This window comes from Callospermophilus lateralis, chromosome 14 (genome assembly GCF_048772815.1).
Source record: "Callospermophilus lateralis isolate mCalLat2 chromosome 14, mCalLat2.hap1, whole genome shotgun sequence".
Lineage (NCBI taxonomy): Eukaryota > Metazoa > Chordata > Mammalia > Rodentia > Sciuridae > Callospermophilus > Callospermophilus lateralis.
The window spans coordinates 62,115,187-62,131,438 of record NC_135318.1 but is presented as its reverse complement, the minus strand read 5'-3'; the positions used below and the strand labels follow the sequence as shown (position 1 = coordinate 62,131,438).

The 16,252-nt window shown below is 43.4% G+C and overlaps 1 protein-coding gene across 10 annotated transcripts in view; it reads left to right on the top strand.

Annotated features, from left to right (window-relative positions):
- Positions 1-907: 907 nt before the first annotated feature.
- Dctn1 (dynactin subunit 1) overlaps positions 908-16,252 on the top strand; it is a 30,702-nt gene continuing 15,357 nt past the window's right edge. For 7 of the 10 annotated variants that reach the window (XM_076833944.1, XM_076833943.1, XM_076833942.1 and 4 more), the window contains exons 1-4: positions 1,037-1,113; positions 13,560-13,805; positions 14,048-14,126; positions 14,327-14,361. In XM_076833944.1, coding sequence (XP_076690059.1) covers positions 13,578-13,805; positions 14,048-14,126; positions 14,327-14,361 — 342 coding nt within the window. In that variant the 5' untranslated portion in view covers positions 1,037-1,113; positions 13,560-13,577. Of the gene's footprint in view, positions 985-1,036; positions 1,226-10,582; positions 10,698-13,559; positions 13,806-14,047; positions 14,127-14,326; positions 14,362-16,252 lie in introns of those variants that run through there. The other 3 variants (XM_076833935.1, XM_076833936.1, XM_076833934.1) reach the window with 3 other exon arrangements.

Below are 16,252 nucleotides of genomic sequence, written 5' to 3'. Positions count from 1 at the left end.
TTTGATTTTTGAACCATATGAAAATACTATTCATTCAGAATAATTTTAAAAATGTAGAAAGTGAAATGGGGGGGGGGGAAGGATGAGTAGTAGAGGGGTGAACAATTCATCCCTTCTATCATTACCTCTCACTCCCACCCACCATCAATTTATGTATATTTTGGGTTGTTTTGAACCTGAGATTACTGAGACAAACATATCTTTGTAATAGTTATATTTCAAACTCAGATTCACTCCATTTTCCTAACAATCAGGTGAAATAGATACTATCATCACATCCTCAAACGAGGATCATTAACATCCTCCTTTACAAATTGAGGAAACAGAGGCACGGAGAAGTTAGGTAATTGGCCCAAGATCTCACCTAGCTAGTAAATTGCAGTTAGAATTCGAGCCCATGTCCGTGAAATCCTGGCTCTCCCAACATCTTTATACAAACATTTTTGCAAACTTATTTGGTTATTTATTTAGGTTACATTATTAGAAACGGGCACACTGAGTCAAGAAGTTTAATTTTTTAGAACATAAAAGTTCCAAATGCCATTATGAAAATTTTAATTATTTTACATTACCATCAAAAAGGCATGAGAATGTTTCCATCCACACATGATGGCTGACACTGAGTAGCAGCAAAATTTATGTTTTTCTCCAACCTAGCCAACAAAATATGGTTTATTGCTACTGTTTTATCTGGCAGTTTAGCACTCAAAAGCTTGTAAAAGGTTCTCCAAATCTTCTACACAGTCTTCCCTTCGCCGACGGAGGGCGCTGGTCACCACGCACCTCTCAACGAAGGTCCTTATCAGCTTCCCAGGCTCACTGCGCATGCGCTCATCACGCCCTAGTTGTCTAGCTGTGTGCCTGATCGATGTTTTCTCCGCCGAGCTTGGCGACCACTTCTAAGCCAGGCGGGTACTGCGGAAAAGAGTAGTGTTTTCTGTAAATTCAGAGCGCCCCTGGGTTTCTGGGACGAGGGGTTCTGAAGTGAGTCTGGAGGGTCGGGCGGCGCGTCGGGCAGCCCACGAGGGCGGGGCGGCGGGGCGGGGCTCGCCGGGTCTTGGGCGTCGGTCGCCGGTGGGGCCCGAAGAGGGCGCGGAGCCCCTGACAGGACAGGTACGAAGGCGGTAATTCTGCCTGCTGTCTGCTGTCGGCCCTCCACATGTTCGTGAGGTTCTCGCATTGGGCTGTGGGTTCGGCGCTGGCCTAGGGCGCTGCACAGAGCCGGGTGTGTGACGGGGGCAGGCAGGGTTGGGCCGCGGCAGGGGTGGGTGCCCGCTGTGGTCTGGATGTTTGAACCCAGGCTCGACCTACCCCCCTGAGCTCTTCAGTCTGGTGTTCGACCTGGGTCAAAGTGCCTGTGCCTCAGAGTTCCTCCAGAACTGCAAGAGTCCTCCTCTTTTCTCGGGAGCGTCTGAGGCATCCCTGAACCTATACCAAGCCACAGGTTTCCTGTGGGCACATGGTTGAGAAATTTGTCTCAAACGGGGGCGGGGGGGGGGAATTAGAGGACTCAAGCATCAGGGTCTACATATGGGTTTGGTGTGTGTGTACCCCCTCTACGGGGGTCCGCCTTATCTGTTGGCGTGATGACTCTTGAAAAGTCATCTTGCACATCTCTCGATTTCAGGCAGAACCACAGGTAAATCACACAGACAGGAACTGCTGTTTTTAAAGACACAGAGATTTAGAAACTTACCCCCATTTATTGCAGTGAAGACAGCATCAAGCCTTTACTGACCGTTTGCTACTCTGGTATACTTAAAGTACTGAGAGTCCAAGAGCTATGAGGTAGAGGTTGACATTCTTTGCCTGGTATATTGCCAGAGCCTGAGCTGCGGGATGTTAAAAGAGAAAATAACTTCATTACTACTATTATTTTTTAAACCCATTTTTGCTCAAATGTGTTAAAAAAAATTCCTGGTTAAAGTTTTCTCTACTTCAAACTATTTCAGAACCTTCAGTATGCTTTACTGTGAATTTCCATCTGGGGGTATGTATGGAGAGTTTCCCAGAGTTTACTGGGAAATACTATTTTTCTTGGGTTTTACCTCTGTTTAACGTTTGGTACAGTTTGGGAAATGCAGTTTCTGAATTAGAAATTCACTGGAAGGGGCAGTGCAGGCCAGTGCTTTTCTAACTTTTATGATACAGACATTTAATGGGGTCTTGTTAAAATACAGATTCCTATGGGTTCTGCATTTATAAAAAGTTTCCAGGTAATGCTAATGCTACTATTTTGTGGACCACACTCTGAGAAGCAAGGGTGTAAATTACTGGATTAAAAGTTAGAGATCATTTTCTGCTTCCTGTCCTTAAGAACAAACTGCTGCCTTGGGTGAGTCGCTTCATCAGTCCAGGTCTTAAAATAGGAGTCTGAACCGGGAGATCTCTAGGGCTCCTCTCAGATCTAACATGCTATTACTCCAGTTCTACTTGTGATAGTGAATTCCGTATAAAGTATTGTCAGTTTACCAAATTTTGTAATTTGGCTTAAACATTTCTAATAGGAATTAACTAGATAGAAACCTTCCAATTTTATTATTGGGATAGCACAATAAAAATGTTCTTCAGGTTACTAAAACACATCTCTGCAACTTCCATCCTATTGATTTTAGGTTATCTCTTAGAATAATAAAAAAAAAAAGTAATCCTCTAAAAAGCTGACTCAAAAAATATCAGTGACAGCTATTTCTATCTCTTTTTCTTGGGAAGGAGTTACAGGGGATTGAATTCAGGGGCACCTGGCCACTGAGCCATATCCCTAGCCTTATTTTGTATTTTATTTAGAGACAGGGTCTCACTGAATTGCTTAGTGCCTCGCTTTTGCTGAGGCTGGCTTTGAACTCGGGATCCTCCTGCCTCAGCCTCCTGAGCTGCTGCAATTACAGGCGGCGCCCTGTGCCCAGCAATTTCTACCTTTTTTTTTTAATTCAAAATGAACTGTCTTTAATTTTTCCATCATGTTTAAGAACTTTCTTTTGTATTTCTCCTTATTCTGCATGTATTGGGGCTTTAGCCTGACTTTGAAGGATGGGTGTGGCTTGCAAGACCAGAGGAATCATTCTAAACTGACAGTGGTGCAGAGATGAGACTGCATACGTCAAATTCAGGATTGTTTGATTAATGGGAAAGAAATGCGATGGCAGGATATATTTGTCTTACTGTTGTATATAAAGTAGTTGGAAATGAGAAAGGAAAGAAGAGGAGTCAGGCTTCACATTATCAATAATAGGGGACTTAGATTGATGATTACAATGATGCCTTTTTATGTATAACAGATTACAGAATTTTTTATGGGCATGATCTCATTTGATTGAATAATCCTTTGAATTAGGCAGAGCAACAGATGAGGCACCAAAAAGAATAAATTATTTGCCTTAATTTTCAAAACTACTAAATAGAGGACCAAAGTTATCACAGTAATAATGAAGGAGAAAGGAAGGATGCAGGAGGTAATACTAAGGAAGAATTGATAAGTTAGGCTTGACTGGATGTAGGGTACAAAGAAGTTCCTAGGGAGGAATCAAAATAGTTGGGAGAATCATAATAACATTGATGGCTGCCACTTTAGGTTTTTCTCTGCCAGCTCTGTCATTGCTAGTGGCTTTCTGGAGTTACAAGTTGGGTGAGATTATAGTAGATAATTCCAGGTTGCTTGCCCTATCTGTAGTTACTAGGTGTTTCTGGGGGTAACTTGGGATATTTGTCCCATATAAAGGAAAATGGAAACTGGGTCCTCATTGTCCCTGAAGAGGTAAGACTGAGAGATTGCCTGATTCAAATGTATCTTCATGTCTTTGCCATCTTAGAGATTCTTAGAGATTCTGACTTAATATCATTTTCCTTTCAAAGTTTAGGCTGGTACTGGTTGAGCGTGGATGGTGGACAGTTTAGGTGTACAGTGTGACCTCCCCAAGCTCCTTTATATCTTCTAGGGACTTCATTGCAGAAGAGCAAAGGCCCTTGCTGCCCTTAGAGCCTAATTTCCCAGAATCTGTACATCACCTAGATCCCTCTTTATGGTTCTTTTACCTTGGAAGCATATAAGATTGAGATTTAGTGTCATGATCAAATTCCATAGGACCTGGGGCTATCAGTGCAGTTTTAGCTTATTAGGCTCCTATCTGGAGAGAAAGAGCTGTACCTACTGTGGTGGTGGTGATGGTGTGTGTATATGTGTATGTTAGAGACAGAGACACAGATATCTCCCCTTCCCTCCATGGTTGTCTTTTAGGGTAGTGTTACTCTCTGGGAAAACTAGAGCCAATTTATTTATCTAGAGCCTGGTGTTGGTATGAGCTTCTATTCTACAGTGAGTGTCTTCTCTGTGCAAAGCACTGTGTTCAGTGCTTAGATCCTGGGATGGGTAAAATTCTGTGTCTTGAAGGAATTCATAATAGGATAAAGCATATAATATTTTAAATAAAATTTGGTATAGTCCAAAGTGCTACGTAAGGTATGTCCAAGGTGCTGTTGTGAGTGCAGAGGAGGAAATGACTAACTACATGGAGAAGGTAGGAGAGTCTTCAGGAATGAGATGATTACCAAGTTGAGTCTTGAAGGATAAGGAGGGAGAATGGTTCTGGTAATATTTTTAATTTTGCAGAGGTGTAAGGGAAAAGTTAAGTAGATTCAAGTGACTGGAACTTAAGAGCATTTGGGGTTCAAAGGAGAGGTGATTGGTTTGACTGGATTCATGATGAAGCCAGATTTTTATTAGTCTATAGTGCTGTGCTAAGAAGATTCAATTTTGTGGGCAGGGAAGCCACTGAAGGTTTTTAGACAGGGAGTGACATGTTTGCATTTTGGGAAGCCATCTGTGGAAATCGAATGAAGGGTGGAAATCAGGATCAGGGATATTGGGAGGCTCTTGTAATAACATGGATGTGATATAGGACTAAACTCAGGATTAAGTCAGTGGAACTGGAGAGAACGGGGACAAATCTGAGGGAAACAGTAGAGACATAATTAACTGAGTTAACTGAGTAATGAATGACTAATTGGTTGTTGAGAACAAGAAAGAGTTGTTGAGGATGACGCAGTTTTCTATTTTTGGTGGATAGTGGTGCCAGTAGCGAAGAGGGAATATAGAAGAGGAACCTTCTTTGAGGTGGAAGATATCAAGCCTGTTTTGGGTCATGTTGAACTTGAATGGTGTTTGGTATTTAGCTGACAGGTAGTGATATGGGTCTGAGGTTCAGCAGAAAATTTCTGCCTCGGAGTGGTGGTGGGTGTAGGTGGAAGTTGAAGTTGTGGGGATGGGTGAACTCTCCCAGCCACATTTATGGAAGGATGGAAAGGACAAAGATGAGAGGGATTGGTATTCAAGATAAGAAAGAATATTGCCCAGGAAGCTAGGAAAGGAGAAAATTCCAGAGAAGTGATTAGCAGTTTTGGCTGCTTCAGAGAGGTCAAGTAGGATTTGCTTAGGAAATTAACTTTGAGTTTAAGTAGTTAGGAGATTGTAGTCACTAGAACTCTTTTAAGTGTGAACAACATCAATAGAGTGGTAGGGTTGGAGCCAGATTGCAGTGGATTGCGGTGTAGATGAGAACTGAGAATAGGGAGTACATACATACTCATTTTCAGTAGTCCTTCAGGCAGGGAAGGGAAGAATAGAGATGGTGGTGGTTTGCATAGGAGGTGACAAGGATTAGATTCAGTTTTTCCTAGAATAGTATTGCCTAAACTAGAAGAACATGGTCTTCTGATGATGTGATAGAGCTAGCAGAAGGAGTGTTACTGAAGGCACTAGAGGAGATGATTGTTAAATCATGTCCTTAGAGTAGAGGGGTTGGCTGGAAAAGAGAGGTACATGATTTCCATTGAAGAGAAATGATGGAAGAAAAGATAGACTTTACATTGAAAGAGGCAATGATGAATGCAGATATGTCTAATTTGCAAAGGAATTCTTACCTAGTAGGCTCAGTTTTCTTTCTCAACAAATTTATTTGCTAAGGGATAAGGGCACTTGTATGAGGTCCATCAGGAATAGGGACTTGAAAGTGGAAGAAGTAGCTTGAAAGAACTGTTCAGAGGAAAGAGAAAGAAAATAGAATTGAGATAAGCTCCAATAGTGCAGAATACCCTTTGGACTGAAATTCCACATTTATAGGCCTCTCCTCCTCTTTCCTCATAATAAAGGCTATCATATATTGAGTGTATTATATATCAGGCACTTTTTTAAGTGCTTCTCAGGCACTCTCATTTGCTTTTTACAATGATACCCTAGAAAAAGGTATTGTTTGTTATAACCCTATATTACAGAAGGGAAATTGAGGCATGGAAGATTACTTAGACTTGGCAGTACTTATGATTGTCAGACCTTTCTCTGCAGAAATGAAATTTCTTCTTTGAGGCATCCAAGGCAGAAATTTAATTCCAATTCCTGATTTCTGGACCTTAAGGTTGCTAAGAGCCAGTCTCTGAGCATGATAGAGGCATGAATGGGCAGGGCATTGGGGTCAGTGTTGCTGCCAGCTTTCTGTAAGTATGTAGAGGAACTCTGAAATCCCCGAGTTATTTCAACAGCATTCCGATTAGAAAGACAAGTGACTGACAGTGATTTGTCAAGTATTGCAGACTGATACTGACACCTGAGACAGCAAATAAGAGGAGAGAACTTATTCCCATCCCGTCACCCAGAAAAAAATTTTTTTCCTACCATTCAGTTATGGAACTAGGCAGACCTATAACATTATATAATAACATAATGATTATTAACTCACCTTATGTGTTTTCCTAGTTAGTGTGATAGATAGGATTTGCAAGTAACATACACACCTAACTTGAGTGAAAGGGGAGAATGGTGGACTAGCATGGATAGAACAGAAATGGACTTACCTTTTTCTGCTGCAGCCACTGGAGCATCATCTCTGTGTCCTTCCTCTGGAGGTTGCCATGGATACGCCTTTGCATGGTGATTTGAGATTGATTTCTATTACGATCAGATGATGACGTGGGTTTAAAAAGGGAAAGACTGAGTGATCTGCTTCTGGGGAGTGGCCGAAGAGCTGCTCAAACAGTAGAGCCCAGCACATCCAGTAGAGCCCAGCACAGCTGAGGTGGCTGTGGCTTTGTTGGCTGCTTTGGCTTTTGCTGAAGTTGTGAAATGGTGCATCTCTCTCTTTAGAGCGCAGGCTCAGGGTTCCCTGTCTGCAGGGTCCTAGTGCCAGGAAACTGCTACTTGATTCAGGGGGAGGAACCATCAGGAACTTCAAAACTGGCTAAGTTCTGCTCTCACTGGGTGTGGGGGGGTGTTACTGTTTTTGAGCATAGGGCTGAAAATCTCTTGCTTTTCTGCAGAGCTTCTATATTGAAGTTTAATGAGGTGTACTGTGTAGCTTTCCTTCCTGACTCTTGGAGGTAAGCCTGAAAATCCTTGGGCCTTTCCCAGGGAAAGGAATACTTTGGGAATGGGATAGCTACATTCAGATTAGGAGTGGGCTTCAGGCATTTCCGGGGATAATAAAGAACTGAAAAGGCAGGGAAGTCCATTTAGGGAAGTCCTCTATTGTATGAGATCTATAAGGTAGATAAAGGAGTGGGACTGAGTAACAAAAGGCTCTGAAAGCTTATTGTCCTGGGTTCTTGTGGGTTTCTAGAATCCAGTTTTAGTCCCCCACCCTCTATTCTCCTCACAGTAAGCAGACCCTTTCCCATCCTGACTTCTGAGGGGCTAACATCCACACTTATTTTTTTTTGTTACTAGTGCTTTTAGATATATACAGTTTTGCCCTGCTATCAGACTGCCTGGGTTTCAAGCCAGCTCCTCCAGGATTGGGATCAAAGAAAGTAGATAGTGAATTAGTCCAGGATCAAGTGAGACAAGAGTAGATCAAGGTAACAAGGGATGCTGGGGTGCCAGTAAAAGCAAGGTAGAAATTATTCAGGCCAGTTAGAAATGGGCAAGTTGTTCACTTCAGAGCTTCAGTTCTATCACCTATAGAGTGGAGATAATGGAGTCTGTTTGGGCTTTTGGTTTGATTGTTTTGAGATAATGAATACATTGACATGTAGTTGTAAGAAACTACAGAGAGATTGCACATACCCTTGTTAGTTTCTCCTGATGGTTAACATCTTGCAAAACTGTAGTATAGCATCACAGCCAGGCCATTGACATTAACACCAAATTCTGAAGTGTCATCATTACAAGGGTCCCTCAGGCTACCTTTTTATAATCTCACCCTACCCTGCATTCTACTAACCTTAGTCTGTAACTACTAGTAATCTCACAGTTCATATTTGAAGGAGGTAGTGAAATATAAGTATGTTAGTGTACTTATATCCTGCATAAGCCATTTAAATTTGCCTAGAGAAAGCCTGAGAACAAGACTTATTTTCTCTCATCTAATATACTCAGTTTCCTTTCCCATTTCCCCAGTTCTGTTAATATTGTGGTCTTAATTGCTACGTTTTTACGCAAGCTTGAAAACTCCCAATTTCTTTATTCATTTACTAGTTTTTACATTCATCCATCTATCCATTTTTTCCTTGCAACATCTGAGTTTCTATCATTTGTAAGTCATCATTATTGCAACACATACAGTTGCAATAATGAAGATAATATCTACAATTTATTGAACACATGTTTTGTGCTAAATTCTTTAATTAAGTCTTATTCCATACAACATTGCTATGAGGTAGCATTATTTCCTCCTTTTTGCAAGTCAGATAACTGGGACTCAGAAAATTAAATAGCTTGCCCAGGTAAGGAAATAGGGGAATCAAAGCTGTATCCAGGTCTGTCTCCAGAGCTCAGGCCTGTTTCTCTTTCCTTGTGTCTGATCCATCACAGAGCCTTTTCAGGGTTCTTTTGGTACTATATTTCAATTGGCCCCTTCTCTCTCTTATGATATTTATTCAGATCCCACCAACAAGGTTCATTATTGCAACAGCCTCCTTACTGTAATCCTCTCTTTGCCAAGTTGCTCCTGCCTCCACTATATCCTGCATAAGCCATCAGTTTGATTTTTCCTTAAATAGTTTCACTATGCCACTCTACTGCTCAGGAGTAAGACCAGCTTCCTGTTGTTATTGGATCCAATCCATCCATTTCTGCCTGATGTTAAACTCCGGGCCTATCTATACTTACCTCCTGATACATCTGTGTTTATGTATTCAATAAAAATTTGACTCTAGGAGCTAAGGATGATCGAATCATAAAAAAGAGAAGTTGTAGGATCTGCTTCAGAAGGCTTATTGTTTGATAGACTCATCTAGAATTCTTCAGCTAAGCTAGTCTTCTTTTAATATTTCAAGCAGAATTATTTCAGTCTCTACTCATGCTTTGTTCACAGCTTACAGTGCTTTGTAGGCCTTTCCTTTCCACATAGCCAGCCCCTTTTCCACACATACACACACACACACACACACACACACACATACACACACACAGTACTCCATACCTCTTTTCTTTCTAGTTCACTTTTATCTGCAGTTTCTTATAATATTTATTATTTGTGCATTTAATTTTAAGGTTTATATACCATCTAGTATCCTGCCAGGTAATAATTCTTCATACTTCTACAGTTTTGGTACTTTTTACAAAATACTTTTGTGTACTTAATCTTTTTTTTTAATATTTATTTTTTACTTATAGGTGGACAAAGTGTCTTTATTTTACTTTATGTGGTGCTAAGAACCGAACCCAATGCCTCACACATGCTAGACGAGTGCTCCACCTCTAAGCCACAACCCCAACCCATGGCACTTAATTTCAAACCATATAACACTAATGTAGGTATGGCAGATATTTCCATTTTATAATAGAATAAAAGCTCCCAATAAGTTAGTGACTATATATAGATGTGTTATGAGGCTGTTCTTAGATCTGGGTGCTTCCAACTTTAAAAAAAAATATATTTTATTTAGTTGTCAGTGGACCTTTATTTATTTATATGTGATGCTGAGAATTGAACCCAGTTCCTCACACATGCTAGGCAAGCAGTCTACCACTGAGCTACAACTCCAGCCCCTGCTTCCAACTTTTTGAAGGCAGCATGGTCTGAAGAATGTACATGGACTTGGAAGCCTAGATATGTATATGGGAAGAGTGAAAGGCAGTAGAAAGCACAGAGGGCTCTGGGTCAGATTTTGGTTCCACTCCTGATCTTCTGTTTAACTTCAGGGAATTTGCTTAATTCTCTAAATCTGTTTCCTTATCAGTATCATCCCTGGTCTACCTATCTGTGGGGTCATTGCCATGTCCAACTATGATGATGATAATGTTCTTAACTAACTTTATTATTATTTTTGGGGGGGGTACCAGGGATTGAACTCGGGGCACTGGACCACTGAACCACATCCCAACCCTATTTTGTATTTTATTAGAGATAGGGTCTCACTAAGTTGCTTAGCATCTCAGTTTTGCTGAGGCTGGTTTTGAACTGGTGATCCTCCTGCCTCAGCTTTCCGAGCTGCTGGGATTTCAGGTGTGAGCCACTGCCCCCAGCCCTTAACTAACTTTTATTGACCACTTATTAAATACCAGCCACTGTCCTAAAAATTTTATGTGGATTTTCTCAGCTAATCCTCACAATACCTCTCTGAAATATATTCTTTGATTGTTTCCACTTGACAGATGCAGAAATCGAGGCACAAAGATGCTAAATAACTAGACCAAACTTGTATGGTGCATACCTGTAATCCCAGTAACTTTGGAGCTCGAGGCAGGACAATTCTGGAGGCCAGCCTGGGTAACTGTCTCAAAATAAAAAGAAAAGGGCTGTGGATGTAACTCAGTGGTAGAGTGCTCCTGGGTTCAATCCCCAGTACTATTAAAAAAAATTAAAGTAACTACACCAAGTTTATGATATAACCAGGAAAGCAACCTGAGTCCAGTATACTTAATCATGTATCTATAAAATGTTTGAAGGTGCTCTGTAGACATAAGTACTGTAAACATGTGTGGTCCACGCTGTTGGGGCCTGCCTGGCTTTCCCCACCTGTGTAATAGTGACTGAAGGAAGGTGGTAACATGGAGATTTTTCAAGGAAGGAGAGAGATGGTTTCCTAGGGGTTTGGTCAGGATTGAAGATATGGAGAGGTGTTTGAGGGACCTGTTTCTTTCTCTTAGCTATCATTCTGTTGTTGAGCTATCTGGTCTATCTTTGAGAGTGGCGTAGGGGAAGTTACTGTTCTGCCAGTGAAGGAAGATAAGTACCCCTAAGCCCAGGGTATCTAGGTCCATATTGCAGCCAGGGAAGCCATAGATTAGATGAGAGACTCTTATTTTGTCTGTGTGGAGGCTTTAGGTAGCTGACCATTTTAAAATGTTACTTGATGCTTGTGAGCCTGCTAAGGTCTCATAGCCCAGGGACAGGAGGGAAAGTGACAGTGAGGGGATACAGGCTAGGAGGAATTGTCAAGACTGCTTCCAACTCTAAGACAGTATATTCTAGAGGTGAATGCTGAGAGTCTGTGGGTGACCCTGTCTTTGGTTCCTTGCCCCTCTTGTCTGGCCTAGGTGAAGCAGGGGAGCACTAGGACCCAGAGGCTTGCACTGTTCCTGACAAGTCTAGAGCAGCACTAGCGCAGAGTGAGACTCATCAGCTGGCAAGCAGGATTCGGTATCTCTGGGTTCAGGAATCCTCAGGCAGCAGAGGGGACTTGTTCCTCAGCCCCCATCACTGCCCCCACCCCTACCCCGGTAGGTGGTAGGCAGCTGAGTGAGGCCCATGGACTGGGGAGAGCTGTGCTTGACGGTTCCTGTGTCGGTCCATGAGGGCCCAGCGCCCTGACCCTCCTGCCTAGGTTTCTGCTTTTTTTCTCTGTCTTTGGCCAGCTGGGGGAGGGAGTAGAGGCCTGTGAGCAGCATGGCCCAGAGCAAGAGGCACGTGTATAACCGGGTAAGTGGCCCTAATCTGGGATGGGCCCGGGAGGGCTGCTGGAAAAGGCCTGGGTGTCTGTGGACATCATTGCTGTGGGGGCTGGGAGATAGGCTGGAACTCAGCTGGAGGCACCCACAGACTGTTTCTAAGGAGCCCTTGAAGCCTGATGGTGGCAGACTGCACAGGCTTACCTAGAGTGGGGCCCTAATGGTTACTGGCAAGGCCTAACCTCTGACTCTACCTGGTACCCAGGTTAGGGGTTCCTGAGGGGGACCAGACTATCTTGGAGACTCAGAATGTGGTTGATGGGTCAGAAAGGCCTTAAAGTGAGGCCCTTCTTTAGAACTGCTTTGTTGTTTGTCACTTGCTTTCTCTTTCTTCTGTCTCAGATTGAATCTGTACTCACTGTTGTGTCCTCCTGGTTCTGAGAGGCTTGTTGGGAGGTGCGGGGAGTCTCTGAGTTTGAGTCTGCCTTGATGTCACTGACAGTTTCCTTTGTTATGAGATACACCTTGTTGTCCTAGGTGTAAGTTGGGGTCCTGAATCCCTTGGGAGCTCTGTCCCTGTCTTCCTGGATAAGCTCTCTGGGGAAGGGAGTTAGAGAGTGACAGGCTGGGAAGTATCCTGATTCTTCTTGGATTCTGGCAGGGCTGTGTTCTGAAGCCAAGTGGTGGGTATCAGAAGAGAGCCCCGTGGAATCTTCAGGACTATGGTGTAATTTCTTGCCTCATGATATCTTTTGTTACAAGGCACCTGGTTCATGGAGCTGCTGTTGCTAAAAATGGCTTAGGTGTGATTTTCTTCTAAATCATAGGCCAATTTGGGACCTAATTTAATGTTGTGTCTTGTCATCACGGGTATGTCAGAAGCTGAGAGCTTCCCAAGGACAGTATCTTAGTCTATTTCTTTGCTTTGCCCATCTGTGCCCATAAATCCATTTGAACCACTAGGCAGAATCTGAACACAGAATGAGGGACAAATTTGAGGTACGTTATTTACTTGGCCTATATTTTTCTTTTCATAACAAGATAGCATGGGGAAAGGATCTCCAGAACTTGGGGTAGAGAGTAGACAACAGAATGCAGGCCATGAAGAAGGAAGTTGGATGGTTGAATGGGTTGCAGGTGAGGCATCAGAAGTTTCCTAGTGGGTATGTGGATGGGAGTGAGAGGAATCAGATCAGGAAGAAGTGGTGATGACCTGGGGTCCTGAAAAGAGACACAGTTATGTGCCTCTGATGGGGAGAGACCTGAGAGAGCCATTTGAATTCCAGAAGTGATGGAAGTGGAGAGGGAAGCAGGCTTCTATAGGGTCACCCACTCAACTTGGGCTCCTGAGTCAGGGCATTGGTTATAGGGAGCCTGGTCTAAACTGAGTGATTTGCTTGAGCTTAATTCCTCTGTGCAGGGGCAGTGCTCTTGAGAAGGTAATCATGTGGTGACATTCACAGATCTATCAATGAATTCTGATTTTATAAATTTTAAATATAAACTAAAAATTCTAGCAGATTCCAGAAGAATTTGGCTAACTCTTAGACATATCACTCACATTTTCAGAAGGGAAGTTTGGGGGCTAATCTCACCCCGAGAATGGAGCTCAAGAAAAAATTGTTTGTTGTTGTTTTTGTTTGTTTGTTTTTAGTCCAGGATCTTGGCTGGGGCATTTCTTATGCATTAGGATGCCACCTTGGTCTGAGGCCTCTAACTCTGTGTGTGCCTTTTTTTTCAGACGCCCAGTGGCAGCAGGATGAGTGCAGAGGCAAGTGCCCGGCCTCTGCGGGTAGGATCCCGTGTGGAGGTGATTGGAAAAGGCCACCGAGGCACTGTGGCCTATGTTGGAGCCACACTCTTTGCCACTGGCAAATGGGTAGGCGTTATCCTGGATGAAGCAAAGGGCAAAAATGATGGAACTGTCCAAGGAAGGAAGTATTTCACTTGTGATGAAGGACATGGCATTTTTGTGCGGCAATCCCAGGTACTCCATCTTTGTGTGTGTGTGTGTGTGTGTGTGTGTGTGTGTGCACGCGCATGCACACATGCACATATATCTGTTGCATGTGCACTTGGTGTGGGCATAAGCCTCTGTTGGGAGGGAGGGAAGATTGGTGATCCGTCTTTAGGAAACTTGCCCTATACTGTGGCTTGTTTGGGGACTGGAGAGGGGCCCATATTACAGTCATTCTTGGTCTGACTGTATTGAGTCTTCTGTGGTTTCAGATCCAGGTATTTGAAGATGGAGCAGATACTACTTCCCCAGAGACTCCTGATTCTTCTGCATCAAAAGTCCTCAAAAGAGGTAACAACAACCCCCTTAAGTTGCCTCCTCATATCCAGAAGTCCCAGCTCTTTTCCTCTTTAACAAGGGGCCATAGTTAATACTGAAATTTTTCCATCACTACCATATTTCCTTGTTATATCTCCCCCTACCCCACCTTGATATTCTCTGACCTAGCTCTATATACAAACACATGCTTTGTTTCTGTTTGCTTTCTACAGAGGGAGCTGAGACAGCTGCAAAGACTAGCAAACTGGTGAGTGGTTTGGGGGTGTGAGTAGAGAGTAGTATAGAGAAAGAGGGAGGGAGGGAGACCCAATCCTAGGCAGGTAGAAGCAATAGGTGAATTAGAACTGCAGCTTTCTAGTCTCTTCAACCTCCCTGGGAAGGAAGCTTTGTGGGTATGGGTTGCTACATTTGAGCTAGAGTAAAAGTGATAGCAGGGGAAAACTATTAGGTTCCAGAAGTACAGAGTCAAATGGAATTGAGCTAGTGGTGATAGAAAGGACAGATCTGACCTGTAGCGTAGCTAATTTCCTACCTTTTGGTACACAGAGATGCAAGATCTAAAGCATTTAAGAGTAGGATAAGGTAGAAGATAGAGGGAAAAGGAGTTGTCCTATTTATAAGAGGTAGTAAAGTGCCAGGTCCTCTGCCATTTACTTTCAGCTATGGACAGAAGGGTCCTTCCTAGCTCCCCTCTGCCATTCTGCAGAGTGTTGTGGGTCCACCCACCTCTCTATGGAGTGGAACTCTAGCTTCTCTAGGACAGGGTGTGCATATCCTGGAAGCTGATCCTTGAGGGAACCCCTCTTCTCACCTAAGGCTTGATGTTGATCTGAGTCCACCTACCCCTTGCCTGTGTGTGCCTGATTGGTATTAATGCCTATACCCAGAATGTCTGGCCAGCTAGCACAATGTGATGTCTATTCTCTAACTTTGCCCTTTCCTACTCCTCATGCAGCGGGGACTGAAGCCTAAGAAGGTGGTGTGTTTACTGTTTGTGCCTGAGTGGGTGGGGGCCATGAGCCCACTCTCCTGCTGTCCTGCATGTCCTTGGGCTGCTGCATGCATGTGTGTGTAACCTTGAGGCTGTGATGGCCAGAGGAAATGGCAGCCTTGGCTTCCAGAGTTCCTTTGAGGGGTGCAAGGACATCAGGCTCAGTATCTGGGCCCAAGCAAACATTCATTAGGGATGATTTCTCACTGCCCCAGAGTCCTAGTTAGAAATTCTGAGCATTTGACTTTAAATAATAGCAGCATGAAATAGTTTATTGGCTTACAGTAGGTTCTTAGCCAAATTCAGGGGTAGTAGGAGGATAGATTGGAAGCATAGGGCTGGGAAAAGTACCAGATAAATAGTTGTGCAAGGGAATGGGATTGTAGAGAATAGAGCACAGGAAGAGCAGTTGGAAAGCCTAGTCTTTATGGACCTTCCCTCTGATGTGTTGTGCCATGAATACCGACCCCAATCTGCCCCATCAATCTTTCTCTGTCTCTTCCTTCCTCTGGGGTGTGCCTAAAGCCCCACCCCTTGCAGGAGCTGAACTGTGTAACTTCTTTCCCCTCCACCAATTTTTAAACACTTAAATTGATGCCATGACCTCTTCCTCACACCAGCTCCTGCCTTGGGCCTTTGCCCAAGCTATGACCTGCACGTGCCTGAGCTGTATATACTGTGCTGGATATAAAATGCTGTGATTTCCTTGTCACCTAACTGCCTCAGGCCTTTCTGATATTGCATGGAGCACTACTGGATCAAGGCAGTGGGAAAGGAAAGGAAAACATCTCCTTTCTGACTCCTGGTGGGTGATGGGTCTTCGCTTTGGAGTCTTGCTATGGTGGAGACCACATACTGATACTTGTTTTGGGTCCTGGGTCCTGACTTCAGGTGGAAATGGGGATATAAGGAAAATAATGTTTTAAAGGATGCTGGACCCATACTAGGATCAGAGAGACTTGGCTTTGTCCCTTGGTTATTGTCTCCTGATTGGGGGACCATTTTACCTCAGACCCCTAAATAGAGAAGGGCATGAAACTGAAATCTAAGGAAGATTCTGGCTGTAACCTAACATGACCCTGGCAAGGGGCTAAGCATTGGCAAATCCTGGGAAGATGTGGCAAAGCCTTACCTAGACAGCCTGTAC